This window comes from Populus nigra, chromosome 14, assembly GCF_951802175.1.
Source record: "Populus nigra chromosome 14, ddPopNigr1.1, whole genome shotgun sequence".
NCBI classification, from domain to species: Eukaryota; Viridiplantae; Streptophyta; class Magnoliopsida; order Malpighiales; family Salicaceae; genus Populus; species Populus nigra.
This window is the reverse complement of record NC_084865.1, coordinates 13619068-13634290: the sequence shown is the minus strand read 5'-3', so window position 1 is coordinate 13634290 and position 15223 is coordinate 13619068. Positions and strand designations below refer to the sequence as shown.

At 33.2% G+C, this 15223-nt stretch overlaps 2 protein-coding genes across 4 annotated transcripts; one reads left to right on the top strand and one right to left on the bottom strand.

Annotated features, from left to right (window-relative positions):
- Nucleotides 1–2282: 2282 nt before the first annotated feature.
- On the top strand, nucleotides 2283–5363 carry LOC133672899 (transcription factor bHLH110-like). Of its 2 annotated transcripts, XM_062093456.1 has the most exons (7): nucleotides 2286–3042; nucleotides 3492–4089; nucleotides 4231–4356; nucleotides 4449–4514; nucleotides 4630–4695; nucleotides 4823–4882; nucleotides 5070–5363. In XM_062093456.1, the coding sequence occupies exons 1-7, from the start codon at nucleotides 2897–2899 to the stop codon at nucleotides 5184–5186; spliced, it is 1179 nt and encodes a 392-aa protein (XP_061949440.1). In that variant the 5' UTR covers nucleotides 2286–2896; the 3' UTR covers nucleotides 5187–5363. The 2 variants fall into 2 exon arrangements, with proteins under 2 accessions (XP_061949441.1, XP_061949440.1); XM_062093457.1 differs by lacking the exons at nucleotides 4823–4882; nucleotides 5070–5363 and having other exon boundaries at nucleotides 2283–3042; nucleotides 4454–4514; nucleotides 4630–4691.
- A 3347-nt stretch (nucleotides 5364–8710) lies between these two features.
- On the bottom strand, nucleotides 8711–14358 carry LOC133672871 (phosphatidylinositol/phosphatidylcholine transfer protein SFH12). 2 transcript variants are annotated; one of them, XM_062093424.1, is made up of 15 exons: nucleotides 14120–14358; nucleotides 13854–13961; nucleotides 13288–13540; nucleotides 13049–13148; nucleotides 12648–12914; nucleotides 12300–12377; nucleotides 12095–12196; nucleotides 11969–12018; nucleotides 11657–11756; nucleotides 11453–11548; nucleotides 11247–11312; nucleotides 10694–10769; nucleotides 9220–9602; nucleotides 9039–9113; nucleotides 8711–8950 (listed from the first exon to the last, which is right to left on the bottom strand). In XM_062093424.1, exons 2-15 carry the CDS (start codon nucleotides 13891–13893, stop codon nucleotides 8939–8941), a joined length of 1698 nt encoding a protein of 565 aa, XP_061949408.1. In that variant the 5' UTR covers nucleotides 13894–13961; nucleotides 14120–14358; the 3' UTR covers nucleotides 8711–8938. The 2 variants fall into 2 exon arrangements, with proteins under 2 accessions (XP_061949408.1, XP_061949409.1); XM_062093425.1 differs by having other exon boundaries at nucleotides 9220–9599; nucleotides 14120–14357.
- Nucleotides 14359–15223: the final 865 nt, after the last annotated feature.

The window sequence follows — 15223 nt, the reverse complement described above, 5'->3', positions numbered from 1 at the left end:
TTTGCTGCTGAGATTTGAAACCATAATTTAGTAAAAACAAATTACCCATAATTTGATTTTCTTTCTAATTTCCTCTCTCTAAAAAAAAAAAAAAAGATGCAAGCTTTTTTCTACACTTAACCAACAAGTTTTCATCTAAACATGTCCACTCCCATATTTCTTTCTTTATTTTTTTTAAATATTAAAGAAAGTTGATGAACACATAAAATAAATGTTGATGTTGTAAGCCAAAATCTCTTTTCTTTAGGATATTTAAACAACTTTTTAACTTAATTAATATCATAATTATTTCACAAATTTAAATGATCATATCAGAAATAACTTCATCGACCTATTTATATCTAATATCATAATTGCTTCAATAGGCACAATTAGATTATGAAGGAGGTGGCTTTGGATAATGAATCCTTGCTAGTAGATTTGTCTTATTTGATGATTTGGACGGTGGTAGCTCAGGAATTGGTTTGATTTTGTGATGCAGATGGTGGAGGAGGTTCAGAACTTGCTAGCTACTAGCTATATATATTGATTACACTCCACCAAGGTGTCAAAACCCTACTACACTTGGTGCTAGCTAAGCTATGCATGCTGTTGATATAGATCTATATGTGAATAATATTACCAAATATTATGAAATGCAAGCTAGAAGCTTGTATATGGTATTGTATGGGCAATGTTTGGAGCGCAGAACCACCAATTATTGTGAACTAAAAAGCAAGACAAGGTGAGGGTATGCTTTTGTGTAAAGACTGATGAAATCTAATGGAAGATAATGAAGAAACATAAAGAATGGTATTTGGCATGGGAAGCAGAAAGATTATGGTCCACAATACTACACGAGTTAATTTCCCTTCTCTATGCTAAGGAAAAAAAAAAGAAGAAAAAGGGAAGCATATATTCTTTGGCTCCAATGCCTTGTCTTCTTCTCAAACATCTTTAACCCTATCGACTTTTTTTAGGCCCCCTTTTCAGGCCTTTGCTTCTACACGGTATGTTACTCCCTGGTTTAACTTTATTTTTCCTTGCAAGGTTAAATCAAATATTAATATTTTACAGTAAAGTAGCAGGTTTCTTCCCATATATTATATGCTTCTACACTTGTGTGGAGTTGAGCAACATCACATGCATTATTCTCTTTGAAGTTATTGCTTAGATAGAAATCTAAAATTAAGTTTAATATTTAGCTGAAAAATGTTATGGACATCCGTTCGTATGGATACAGAAACCCATGCAAATATATATAACGATCAACAAGCTAGAGGAGAAGGCTTGTCAAATATCATACACTCACATATGTGTAGTAGAGTAATCCTTCCTTCTGAGGTGAGGCAATTCAGCAGAAGTGATAGCAAAATGGTGCCAATGTTGAAACAAATTCTTGGGAATGGTTGACTGGCAATAGCTGAAAAAGGATTAGGAGATCATGGCAGAAAAATTTGATGTTCCCCCATTTTCCTTTTTCCTTCATAGAATTTGATATGCTTATGTGTGTGTAAGAACTTTTTTTTTTAGTATAATGTCAAAGCATAATGCATCCAACGTGGATTCCAATTGGGTGCCTGCCTATGTATGAAAGTGGATTAGACAGACTAGGTTCTCTCAATTAGATTTTAAAATTCCAGCTGACTTAGAGCGTACTATAGGCATCTTGGAATCCCAATGGGCTTGCAATTATTGGGAAGGAATTTGCATAATGTCATTTTTATGCAATTTCTTTACAAAAAGAATCCATGTGTTGATTCAAATGATCATTCCCTCTAGAGTTTTTTCTTTTCAAGGATTTCCCTTCTTGGTTAGGTCGGAAAGCAGTGGAATTTGAACCCGAATAAACCCTTTTCCAAAAACTAGTGCCACTAATACATAAATCATGTTCAAGGCTCATCCAAATAAATTATTTCAAAAAGAAAAGAAAAGAAGGCGAACCTTTGGACACCAACTTGTACTTGAACATATGAGGACTAGATCGAAAGAAATGGAATAAAAAGGTTGGAGAGGAGCAGGCTGGAAGAGTGTAGGAAATGAAGGGAAGGCAGCGACAAACTTGCCCATAATGTAAATCTCACACATTCCCTGAGCCTCGCTTTTCTTATGCTCTTGGATTATTGTATTACCTCCTCTTTTTGATGAAGGGCCTCTTATTATTTGTTAATTAAAAAACATTATTATATTTAGCAGCACTATAACTTTAATTATCTCCCCCCCCCCCTACATGATTAGTGTATAAAATTAATGAACATTAGGGTTTCATACTCATCAACTTTTATATAAATATAAATGTTCCCTTCCATAATACACAAGAAAAGATTGATGAGGTTAACACAAAGGTTAATTATCAAAAGACCATGCACTAGCTAAGCCTATCGAATCTTAGTTAAGTCGTTTTTCCCCCCTAGGTTATACACCATTTTGCCTAAGTTTTGCTATTACACAAGTGTTTAAATATTTCAAGTTTCAAGTTTGCCATTATTTCCCTCTACCAGCTTTAGGACCTTTGCTTGCCTTAAGGCAAAACAAGGGCTCGATTATATGGTCAAGCCAGCAATATTTCCGTCTTTCATGAGTGATATTTATCCAGAGAGTGCAAAAAAATCCATCCAAACACAGTTTTAGAGCAAAGTGAATCTGCAAAAAAGTTTCTTCTTTAAGGTGATGATCAAGCTAGGGACACTGGGAGAGGGAAGAAGGACATGGTTTTTGATCTTGCTTTCTTTTTTATGCATGCTACTTTAAAGCTGAGACAAGGAGGTGAAAAGAGAATATAAGTGAGGAAAGTAACGCGCTAAAGGCAAGCAAAGAGGTTCCTGTGGGTGATTCTTTCAGTAGAGAGTGAAAGGTTCTGATAACATCCCAGTTAATTTCTTAGGCTTATCTAGGGATTTCAAGTCTAAAAAATTATATGATGGAACCTGGAAATCTCCACCTCCAGCATCAGTTTCAAGAACAGTTTACAGGTTATTATTCTTCTTTATTATCACAATCTGCTGATTACAATAAGGTTTCCAGCACCGGTGATGACTTGAACCCAGGAACAGGCTTCATTTTGTAAGTATTTCTCCTCTCTTAGTAGAATTCTACTTTGTCTTTTCTGGTTTGAAGCTCTACGAAACACGGGTATATAAGCTTATACATGTTCATGGATTTAAGTGCACTGTATATATAGTAGTGCTTCTGATGGATTCATTTTTTAAAGGATGGCTACTTCCTCTATAAACTTAATGCTTTCTCCTAGGTTCCATGCTGCAGCTTTTGGTTGCTGGAATAGGGACTGAAAAAGGAAGAAGTTCTTTATTATTTCACTGTAATTTAGGCAAGCTTAACTTTATTTGCCAAATGGTTCATGTACTTAATCTTCGAAAGGCGTTTTCTCTAATATTATAGTTATTTTTCTAGGGTCTGTGAGCACGCAAGTAGTCAGAACCTAGGATTTTAGTGGATGTTACTAAAAAATTTCGTATCATGATCATTTGTTTCTCTTATTTATGATCATGCAGGAATATTAACAGTAATACCAACAACAACTATCAAACTGATTGCATCCCAAATTCAAGGGTGTCTTGGCCACCTGCTTCCTTGACTCCAGGGTTGAGTTTCTGCCTTGCAAGTGGTTTCAACCAACCATCTACGGCCAATGAATTTCTATTGGCAAAGACCAAAGAAGAGTTGCCAGATCCTTTCTTCAAGCCAGGTGAAATGATGCACACTGGCTCTAATGTCGAGGGGTCATATTTTCTGTCATCTAAATACAAGCACCAATATTCTCGTGATCTAGGTGAAAATCAATATCCTCTCAACAGCTTATCTTCTCTTCACCATATTTCAGACTCTAATGCTCAAAAAACGGCAAGTCTGCAGAATCTATCTGGTTGTAACAGATATAATTTTAGCCATATTTTACCAAGTATCAGTATTTCAACATCAGATTTGTGTTCTTCATTAGTTTCAAGTTCTTTGAACTTGAACTTACAAGCTGTGGATCTTTTATCAACTAGTACTTATGATGGTGCCGCAAGTTTTAGCCAGTCTTCAGAAAACACTCTCGATCATTTCACGCGAGAACATAAAGATAGCCCTTCAAAAAGCTCCAACAAAGTGGGTTTCTTAATCTTATTAATTTCAGTATAGTTATTCTAATTGTGCCTCTATTTATACACCTTGGATCGATTGCATTTCTGATGATGTACACCTCATTTATAAAGCTGTAAACTGAAAGTGCGCCTTTTGATTTTGAAGACATCAACCATTGAAGATGGATTTGGGAGAAAAAAGAGACCTAGCAGCAATTTTCAGTCCAAGAACTTTCTCACAGAAGCTAAGAAGAACAGGTCCACACCACGATCCTTGTGCCCCCCATTGAAGGTGATGATTTAAAGCAGTATTAGTTTAATCTTCATTAAGTCAGAATTTATACTATAGATTCTTGTTTAAATGCGGAGTTGGGTTCTCACTAGGTCAGGAAGGAGAAACTAGGGGACAGGATTGCAGCTCTTCAGAGGTTGGTGGCACCTTATGGCAAGGTGATAATTAAATCTGCACATTATTCTCCTGATTAGGAATGTCTTAAAGAAATGCATTAAAATATTAATTTGACCATGCTTATATTTTTAGTTTTTTGTCCATTGTAACTTGCAGACAGACACTGCCTCTGTGTTGACAGAAGCAATTGGATATATACAATTTCTTCATGACCAAGTGCAGGTGATTTATCCCTCTCCATTTTTCTGTCCATAGTAATACTATCAAACTAACATACGTCACTCTTAACTTGATAAACTGGTGGATTTTGTTCTTCTTACTAACTTTATTTAGTCCTTGTTGCTGACAGACACTGAGCGTGCCGTATATGAAGCCATCAAACATCCAGCCAGCTAGAACAACGCAAGTGGTAAGAAATTCTTCTAGGGAAGTTTCCTCATAGTTACAAGTATCTCATTAGATCATCCGTTGTACCAAAAATACATACATACATACATATATATATATATTTTGTTTCCAAGGGAAGTTTGAGAACCATTGTACTTATTTTCATTCTGTTAGTTTCTTTAATGTGATCATCAATGTATTGTTAACAGAGTTCAAATGAAGAAGATGGGAAGGGACAACAAAAGAGAGATCTCAGAAGTAAAGGGTTATGCCTTGTGCCTCTATCTTGTGTATCATTCTTCAACACATGCAATGGCGACATCTAAAGATCCGCAAGGAAAGAGTTGAAGATAGCATATGAGAAAGAAGTTTGAAGATTTTATGATGAGCTCAAGGCTGTAATAAAGATAGGTTTTCTATGTGAAATGTTTAGTTTATTCCGGAACGGAGTTAGAATTATTGGTCCGGGAGGGCCATCATTAATATAATAAACTAGTTACATACCCCGCGTGTCAATTATTTTTTACATTTTAAAAATAGTTAAGATCTAAAAATATTAGGTTTTTTTACAAAGTTATACCCAAGAGTCTCAGGTTTGGTTGCAACGCCTGATCCAAGAATAATATTTATAATATTAATAATAACATTAAACTTGGGTTAACCCTTAGCATAAAAGTGTCTGGATTGCAATACCAGACCCAATAACATTGGACATGGATCTGGCTACAAGGTTGTGTCATAAAAGTGTGATAATTTAATAAATTAGTTAAAAAAAACCAACAGGAAGAAAAAAACTAATGAAAAAAAGAAAAAAAAATATGAATTAATTGGGTTAACCCTTCAAACCAGGTTAACCCGTCATACCTTGAATTTGCATCGTGAAAGCTTGATAGTTAAAAAGAAAAAAACAAATTAATGGGTTAACCTAGAATTAACTGGGCTAACTCGTCAAACCAGGTTAACCTGTCAAACCCAGAATTCGTGTAATGAAAGTTTGATAACTAAATAGAAAAAAATTTAACATTAACAATTTAAATTAAACAAAAAAAAATAATTAAAAAAAGTATCAGCCTTTTCACAGTGGACTGCACTGTGCAGTTCACAGTCATAGGCATAAAAAAAAACTAAAGGCATCAGTCGAGAACTACTTAGAAAAAAATTTAATATTAATAAACTAAATTAATTAAATAAAATTAATTAAAAAGAAAAAATAAAAGAAAAAAACCTCTAAGAAAAAAAAAACTAAATAGAAAGAAATTTAACATTAACAAACTAAACTAAACGAAACGAAAAAAATAATTAAAAAGAAAAAAAAAAGCAAAAAATAAAATAAAATTCATGTTAATTCGTCAAACCAAGTTAACCCGTTAAATCCGGGATCTGTGTCATGAATGTCTAGTAACTAAATAAAAAAAAGTGAATATTAACAAACTGAACTAAACAAAAAAAATTAATTAAAAAGAAAAAAAAATTCGGGTTAACTCGTCAAACCATGTTAATCTGTTAAACCCAGTATTTGTGTCATGAAAGTCTGATAACTAAATAAAAAAAAAATTTAACATTAACAAACTAAATTAAAAAAAAAATATTTATGAAAATAATAATAAAAAAAAATTGACTGGTCAACCAGGAATTAACTGGGTTCACTCGTGAAACCAGGTTAACCCGTGAAACTCGGGATATGTGTCATGAAAGTCTAATAACTAAATAGAAAGAAATTTAACATTAACAAACTAAACTAAACGAAAAAAATTAATTAAAAAAATAAAGAAAAAAACAAAAAAAAATCTCAAAAAGCATAAAAAAACAGCTAAAAAAACTTAGATAATCTAAAAATAAAAAACACGCCTAAGGAAGGAATCAGTGTAACCTCTAAGAAGAAAAAAAACTAAATAGAAAGAAATTTAACATTAACAAACTAAACTAAACGAAACGAAAAAAATAATTAAAAAGAAAAAAAAGCAAAAAATAAAATAAAATTCATGTTAACTCGTCAAACCAAGTTAACCCGTTAAACCCGGGATCTGTGTTATGAATATCTGGTAACTAAATAAAAAAAAGTGAATATTAACAAACTGAACTAAACAAAAAAAATTAATTAAAAAGAAAAAAATCTGGGTTAACTCATCAAACCATGTTAATCTGTTAAACCCAATATTTGTGTCACGAAAGTCTGATAACTAAATAAAAAAAAATTAACATTAACAAACTAAATTAAACAAAAATATTTATGAAAATAATAATAATAAAAAATTGACGGGTCAACCCGGAATTAACTGACTCATTTTAGTTATAGTTTAATATTTATTTTATTTTATTGTACATGTGTTGTAAAAAAACATGTATAATTTAGTTTTATTCAAATAACTTATTATAAACATATAATGATCTTTATATAAGGTAAAAGGTTTGAAGAAATACCAAATTGAGTCAAAGCAACGAAGTTAATTTTATCTTTTTAATATATTCAGCACTTTAATGTTATTGGTCTTTATATTTTTCAAATATAAATATACAAAGTATATAAGAAACATTAGTTAAAACGAAACATTATTTATGTTTAATAAACTTTGAAATAAAGTATAAAATAATAAAGAACTATTCTCACTAATCAACACAGGTTCTTTGTAAACTGAGGCGTATTAAAGTTGCTCAATCATAACTTTAACATTATACATTGGAGATGATTCACTAGGCTGCAAGTTATCAATATTTTTTTGAAAAAAAAATCAATTTCTTCTTATTTTGTTCATGGTTCAACCTAAAATCAAAACATATATCGTGAGAAAAAATTGATAGTTTTAGTGATTCTGCTAAAAACAGAACATAAAAAAATCAAAGTATAATAAAAACAAACCAATAAAATATATCTAATTAATTAAAAAAAGCACTATAACAAGAATTCAAAAAATAATTGGTAAAATTAGCAGATCTAAGAAAAAAATGAAGCAAAAATGGTAGAATTATAAAAAAAACCTCATCAAATTATTAACAAACATCTCAAAATAAAATAAAAATAAATTTTAAATTTAAATTACCTTATTTTGTTTGATGAAAAATAAATTAATTGATGGTTCTGCTTCAATCTTTCCGTTGAAAATTTTTACTTATGATTCATATTTATGTTTTTGTTTTTCATCGGTTGCAAAATTTGTTGCGCAAAGTAATGATTTTATATTTACAAGATTTATATTAATGCTACGTAAATTAATTTAAAAAAAATTAATTTAAAAAATCACAATTAATTACAATAAAAAAACTCACATTTATAAAATAAAAAACCTCCTCCACACTTAATTACCTAATATATATAACTAATATATATATATATATATATATATATATATATATTACAGGGACGGAATATTTTAGGGGGGGCCTGGGCCCCAGCCCGCCCGCCCCCTCCGGTTTTAGTAATGCAACAATTGATTCTTGGAATAAACAAGTCTTTCTTTTATCAGTTTGTACCTCATAAATTCACATCCCTTTCAAACATCAAATTGTAGAAAGTAGTTTCTTTACTAGTGCAGGATAACAGCCAATTAGAAGACATTTTCTTCTGTTGGCCACAACCACAGATTAACAAGGCGAAAGGGATTATTTGGAAGCCTGCCTTGGTTTCATATTGTCTGTGAGTTAAGGACAGATGAATCTATGAACATCTGAAGTCATTCTTCAAGGAACTGATACCAAACTTCTCGGGTCTCAGAGGTCATGCTTGCCTAACTTTTGAGTCACGAGACTGCTCTTCATAGCAGGGTAAATGCTTAAAGGATATTTAAGAGTACTTGTACAGTATAAACTGAGAGAGATATTACTCTCCCTTTGATCACTCTCAGTAGACAAGTAATAGGTGTTCAGATGTTTTTACAAGATATATATTAATTATATAGAGTTGTAAGACACCAGGATTTATTGAAGATACATGTGTGTTAGAAACGCAAATTGGATCTTCACAAAACCTTTAATTGCTATATACACGAATTTGAACAAGAGAGCACGCAATGGAGTATACTTCAAAACAGAAAATCACAACAGCAGTTCTTTAAGCACCTTTCAGCATCCAGCTTCTCTTCCTTTACCAGAACAACTGCATCACAGGCCAAACAATATTAAACATGATATAGCCATTAAAATTCCAAAGCTGAGCAAACTTGTGATGTATATTAGTACTGTACCATCTTCTTCTTCTTCTTCTTCTTCTCAAGATAAGCGACAAGCTCTGCTTGTTGAGCAAGTGAGTCCTCGAGAGCCTGAATAAGCAAGGAGTAATTGATACAAATGAGAATTCTAATTTATAGTTTCTGTTTTTATTAACTCTGTATTCATTACCACGCATTCATTTCCATGTTGAAATACCTTCTTGGTTGCCATAAGCTCTTGCTCCAAGGCCTCAACACGGCTTATAGCAGCATTCAACATTTCCTCCTTTTCGGGTGGCATGGAAACAGGCTTAGAACTCAAAACACTCACTTTATCTTCCAGTTCAGCCATGCGCTTCAAGACAGTCATGTAATCTGCACTAGAGATGGCAGGTGACTGTTGTTCCCGGCCCTTCACCGATGTGTCATCGCAATAGTCAGGATTGGAGTAGATGGTGGCATCGGTCAGCTTCCTGGGAACATTGCGTGTCACTTTAATCATGGTGACAATGCCCGTAACCAAAGCCATGACACCAGTGAAGAGTGGTGAGTTGATTGCCTGGGGAGCCTTGCAAGCATCATACTGAGTATAGCAATCTGCTTTTGAAAATTATAGAAACTTTGATCAACATCTTGAACATAGCTGGATATATGCCCTGAATTTCACTCACGCAAGCCAAATTTCTCATATCGTTTTGTCACCAACATAATGATAATTAAAACTTGGAATAATCTGCATTTCATGATTTCTTAAGAAGGAAAATAGTGCTTTTCAGGAGAAACTAATATTACCTTATATAAAAAAGATATACATTCATTGTGGAAAACCACACATAAATATAAAACAATAAATCTAAAATCAATTTCAAAAACACTTTGTACAAAATCAATGCTAAAAAATATAGAAAACAAGAAATACATTAAATCATCAACCCAGAAATAAAACATCCTCGTACCACAATTTCAAAAAAAAAAACCCTTGGATCAATTTCAAAAACTATGACATGATCATATTGTGAAAATATTCAAGATATTATTGGGAGAAAAAGAAGATAAAAGATTGCAAAAAAATCCAAAAATTAAAGATGACATCTTAAATCTAAATAATATGCTAAATCACAATATTATACATGCATTGTCGTTGAAGAAAAACATTCTCTACAGCTACAATAAGCACTTTAAAAATAATAAATATTACACTGCACTATCAGTTCTTATAATTGTAATCACTACTTTGAACAGAAATTATATGACAATTATAAGGAAATTACTTTAACTACATATGTTAAAAAACTCATGCTTTATTAAAAAAAAACTATATATCCAAATTTTTTTAATTATTTTCCCATTTCTCTGTTTAAATGTCATCAGTAACATTGTCGAACTGTCAATCCATTTCTGTGCCTTTTTTTTCCCAACGATTAAATTAAATGGCAAGATTTTATAAAGATATAGTAAAAAACCTAGTTATAAGATACCGTCCAAGGAGGTGGCCTAACACTGCATTGTTACTGAGTCGACCTTGAATCAGATCTTATAATTATAGTAAAAAAATATATATACCAATAATTTATTCTTTTATTTTTCATACTATTTGTAGGTTCAATTAAAATTCAGTCAAAAATCACAATAATATACTTAATTTAATCATATTAGCAAGTAATGTATGCCTTTGGAAAGAGCAAACTTACCATTGTTTACCACTTTTTTCCAGCTCATATCCACAGATTTATCAACCATAAGCTGATAGTCCTCTAGCTTGTAAGCCTGCAGGTTGAATTTTCCAGTAAAAAGGTAAAAGGAAAAGGCATTTGAACTGCCAGGCAAAGGGGAATAAAGAAAATAAAAAACTAGCACATTAATTGTCAATTTTTTTGACAAAGTAACTCACTCTAAAAAAATAATTACGAAAATAACATACATCTCATCTCTGGAGGGGTCAAATTTCCTCTACAGATATGATAGTTAAAAAAAAATTGTAAAGCCTGCATGGCCTAATAAGAAATTCAAACCTTTTTGTAAGTAGGTGATAGGATTTAGAGGAGTGTAGCAGATGTTTTTTAAAGTATTTTTTATTTAGAAATACATTAAAATAATATTTTTTATTTTATTTTTGACATCAGCATATTAAAACAATAAAAAACATTACAAAAAATTTAAAGCTAAAAAATTAAAAAAAATTCAGAAACATGATTGGGCCGCAATGACAAACATAAAGTCAGAGAAAGTTGGTTAGAATTGTACCTTCTCAGGAACGAAGGAGGGTTCTGGAAGCTGTGGAGCTGACTCCACTTTAGGAGCCTCATGCAGCTGTCAATCGAATAGGAAGTGAGAGTAGCTCAAAACTCATGCCATGAAGAAAGCAAACAACTCGGAGTAAAGAAATAATTTGGCAGCCCAGATATGCCAAATGGGGAAATAGAATGAGAAGTGAATATTCAATATTAAACCTTTGAGTTGCTTAGATCATCCTCACAGATTGTTTTTTCATCAGGATAATGAGTTCCGCATTTCTTTGCACATTTGTGATCGCCATCTTGAACCATCTGCAAGTCACTGAATCGAATAAGAAATCGAATTCTACAAGAAACTAGATAAGATGGTCAGTTCAGCTGTAGTAAGCAGAAGAAGTTGCTCTAAGAATTGCAGATCACCTTCATAATCTCTGGGTCATTCCAAGGGCCTTTATCAGAACGCATACAGCCTCCTTTGTCAGCACAGGTGCAAGTACCTCCAAGAAACTCTGGCAACTCACTGAGACAAAAGCCATCCGTTGCGATCAAAAGGGAGAAAGGAAATAAAAAGAGGCTAGGAAAAAAAGGCCACATGATTTGTGAACAGAAAATAAGCATATGGGGATAGGTGATTACACAGCGTAGAACTTGGAGAAAAGAGTGAATACAATTGTGAAGACTAGAAACTGAGACGAGAAAGATGGTTGCGTAAACAACCATTTATGAACTTACCTGGCATCAATTATCTCAAGCAATTTGCTCTGATACTTATTGCCAAGAACCTGGTGAATGATATATTGTAATTAGTTAATTTCCTACATCAAACTAGCAATTCAGAATTGAAATGTGTACACTTACATGGATCTTTGCTGTGGTTTTAGGGTCAAGGAAAGATTTAATGGTATTCCACAGCATCCTGAATCCAGAACCCGCATTGATGATGAACATGCGGTTCAAGGTCTGCCAAGAAGCCAACAATTCACACCAAATCACAATTATTATGTCATTGCCAAGGAAAAGTTATTGCTTTTGCGAATCTAAGACAAAACACACAGGTTCGTACCTCAGGATAATTGTCACCATCAATCTTCTGAAGGCGAGAGATGAGATCCCTTGCAGCTTTAGTTAAGCTTTTGAGGCCCTGTAATTATTAATTGTGAGAGTGAATAACTACTTCTGAGGTAATTATAATTTGTATTATGGTCTATAGAATAAGGGAAAGAAAAGGAACACATGTTTGAAGGTCACCCTAACATTCGTCTAGAACCCCACTACTATCCCTTCTACTGACTGTGCTGAACCTTTGAAAGCCACATGAAGGATTCATGATAATCAAAATCTTAAATCACATTAATACACATGATGACAATTGTTTTATTTACCCACATCAATCATTATGGTTCAAACATACCACTCCTTGCACATCCAAGATGGTTGTACTTTGATCAATGTGCCTCTTTGCTGCTAGTGAACAAGCTGGAAACTTGGCATCAAAAGTTCTCTCAAACTCTCGTACATGGTATTTGACATAGCGGTCCATGGATGTGACTTGCAGTAACTTGGCAGGATCTGCTTTGCCTAATTGCTCAATGTAAACAGGTCTTCCTTCTTTATCTACTCCATGATGCCCTTGGGGATAATGTTCCAAGACTTCACTGAGTTCCTGGAATTCGAACTCCTGGAAAATAGGAAAATAACAGGAAAAGAACCTCATGAGACTCAGTCAATGCTCAGTGGGGTTGTCTAGGTGGATTATGGACTAAATCAAGATAATAAAAGATATTTTAATAAAGCCATTTGTATGATCAATACCTCCAAGACTGTGTCAGCACCAAATTCCTTCCTCCACTGAAGCATATCAGACCACATTTGCTTTGTTTTCTCGATATCGAATTTCCTGGCCTTTAAGAATCTACATTATCAGAGGATAAATCTAAAGATTAATAAAGTATACATACAGATTATTTATGTATTTCAAAATGGATGAGAATCAAATCTGGAAAAACAAATTCAATCAATCCATTGAGCATGAAACCAGAAGAAGAATAAACCTGAGCATCATATGATAATCATCATGCTTTGAAGGAAGCAATTCCTCCAATATAAGCACTTGACGGAAAGCATCGACAACCTTTAGCTCCTCTACATCGTGCACATCCTCAATTTCAACGGACATGACTTTGCTGCTTCTGCGACCCTTTCTTGTTAATGAATGCCTGAATTTGTTGGAGGCACTGATTGCCTTCTTTTTCAGTGATTCAATTCTTTTCTTCCTCTCATCCCCAGAATGTTCCATCTCTGGCACTGCAAACACAGAGCAAGCACGACTAAAGATTAACAAGACGCATCAGAATATGAAAGCATAAAATTGGCCTAAACTCGTACAAAATATCCACCTTAGCCATATATCCTAGAAGATGAGATATAAACTCAAAATCAAAACATAAAGGAATTTGCTCAATCAGAAAATACATGATGACTAACACTACTAAATGTACAAGAAACAGAAGTTGTTAAATTAGAAAAGAAGTGACCTTGATGAATAAATGATAGCCTTTTTCAATGTGACTAGTTGATAAAAACACATTGAAATGCAAGATTGAATTAGGTAGCTAACCTGGGTTGGGAGACAAAGGTACACAAACTGCTGCTGCCATTGGTGTGAGAAATGTGCTTTTTACATAAAAACCGATGACACAACCAACCAAAAGCCTTAGCCAAATGCCTGCATTTCACCATTATAACACCACTTGTAACATAACACCAAAAAGAGAAAAACAAATTACAAAAACACAAACACAAAACAAACAAGCAAGCAATTTTCTTCCTTCAACAAAACGAAAAAAATGAAGATTGAAAGAAAGAGAGAGAGCGAGAGGGTACCTTCGCAAAGAGTGAGTGAAAATGTGAGGAAGGGCTACAAATAGAAAGAAAAAACAAATAATTTGTGGAGATTTTTGCGGAGAGGGACAGTGAGGCGCACACGACGCGGGAAGGGTAGACAAGTATATCGGCAATTTTTTTCTTATGTTTATTTTTAATGATAAATGCTGATCTTCTTCTTCTTCTTCTTCTTGTTAATGTTGTTATTCTTGACCAATTCTCATAAGCCATAGATAGTGAGTGGGTTGTTTTTTTTAAGCTAGCTGTACTTTGCTAAGACAGGGAGATTAATGGGGGGAGAGAGTGGAAGGCCACCACTTTGTTTCCTTGACAGAAAAATTGAAAATGATTTCCAAACAGCAATCTATCTGTCACATTTCCCTTAAAAAAAACATTGTTCTACTTCCGAACAGACAGCTTAAGCGACACTTGTCTCTATGCTACGTGGCAATAAACAAACTCCTGAGTTGATCCTATTTCTTGTCCTTGGATCAGAGAAATTTACCCTAATGTTAATGGCGCGATGTTTCATGTCAAATTTCTCTGAATCACAATTTGGCCTTGCTATATTCTGGGTAACGATGATCTCCCTTATAACAACTAGGGAAACTTCGAGGCATCCTTTGCCGTTCGATATAAAAGCTGTAAGAGTGACTGTTGGGGAAGAGTTGTTTTTTATTTTATTTTTTTGAAAATATATTTTTTATTTTTTAAAATATATTTTTGATATTCAAAAACACAAAATTAATTTAAAATTAAGAAAAAATATTCAAAACTTTTTAAAAATATAGTTAGAACGCAAGCCAGCAAGCCAGACAACACCATAATATTACAGGGAATACCAGATAAATCAAAATGAAGTTAACGAATCACTCAGGCGAAAAACTTTAGGACAGAACGATTTGAGTTAACCCATCTTACAATTAGAGCTAAAAATCCTTTTGACACCTGATATTCATCTTCATCTTTAATGCTTTTACATTTCAATGACGACTTGAAAACTGCAGAATATTTATAGGAATGCCACCAGCCCTTGAGGAGCAGCTGTCATGCTCATCAATTGGTTAGTCACATTTCCACCAAGCTGCCATGCAGAACTGTAAC

Coding starts and splice junctions, on each gene's coding strand:
- LOC133672899 (XM_062093456.1), top strand. CDS start 2,897: ATGATGGAACCTGGAAATCTCCACCTCCAGCATCAGTTTCAAGAACAG. Junction 4,515..4,629: donor TGGTGGCACCTTATGGCAAG/GTGATAATTAAA, acceptor TGTAACTTGCAG/ACAGACACTGCCTCTGTGTT. Junction 4,883..5,069: donor CAGCTAGAACAACGCAAGTG/GTAAGAAATTCT, acceptor TATTGTTAACAG/AGTTCAAATGAAGAAGATGG.
- LOC133672871 (XM_062093424.1), bottom strand. CDS start 13,893: ATGGCAGCAGCAGTTTGTGTACCTTTGTCTCCCAACCCAG. Junction 12,915..13,048: donor GTGCTGACACAGTCTTGGAG/GTATTGATCATA, acceptor CCTATTTTCCAG/GAGTTCGAATTCCAGGAACT. Junction 11,549..11,656: donor ATGACCCAGAGATTATGAAG/GTGATCTGCAAT, acceptor AGTGACTTGCAG/ATGGTTCAAGATGGCGATCA.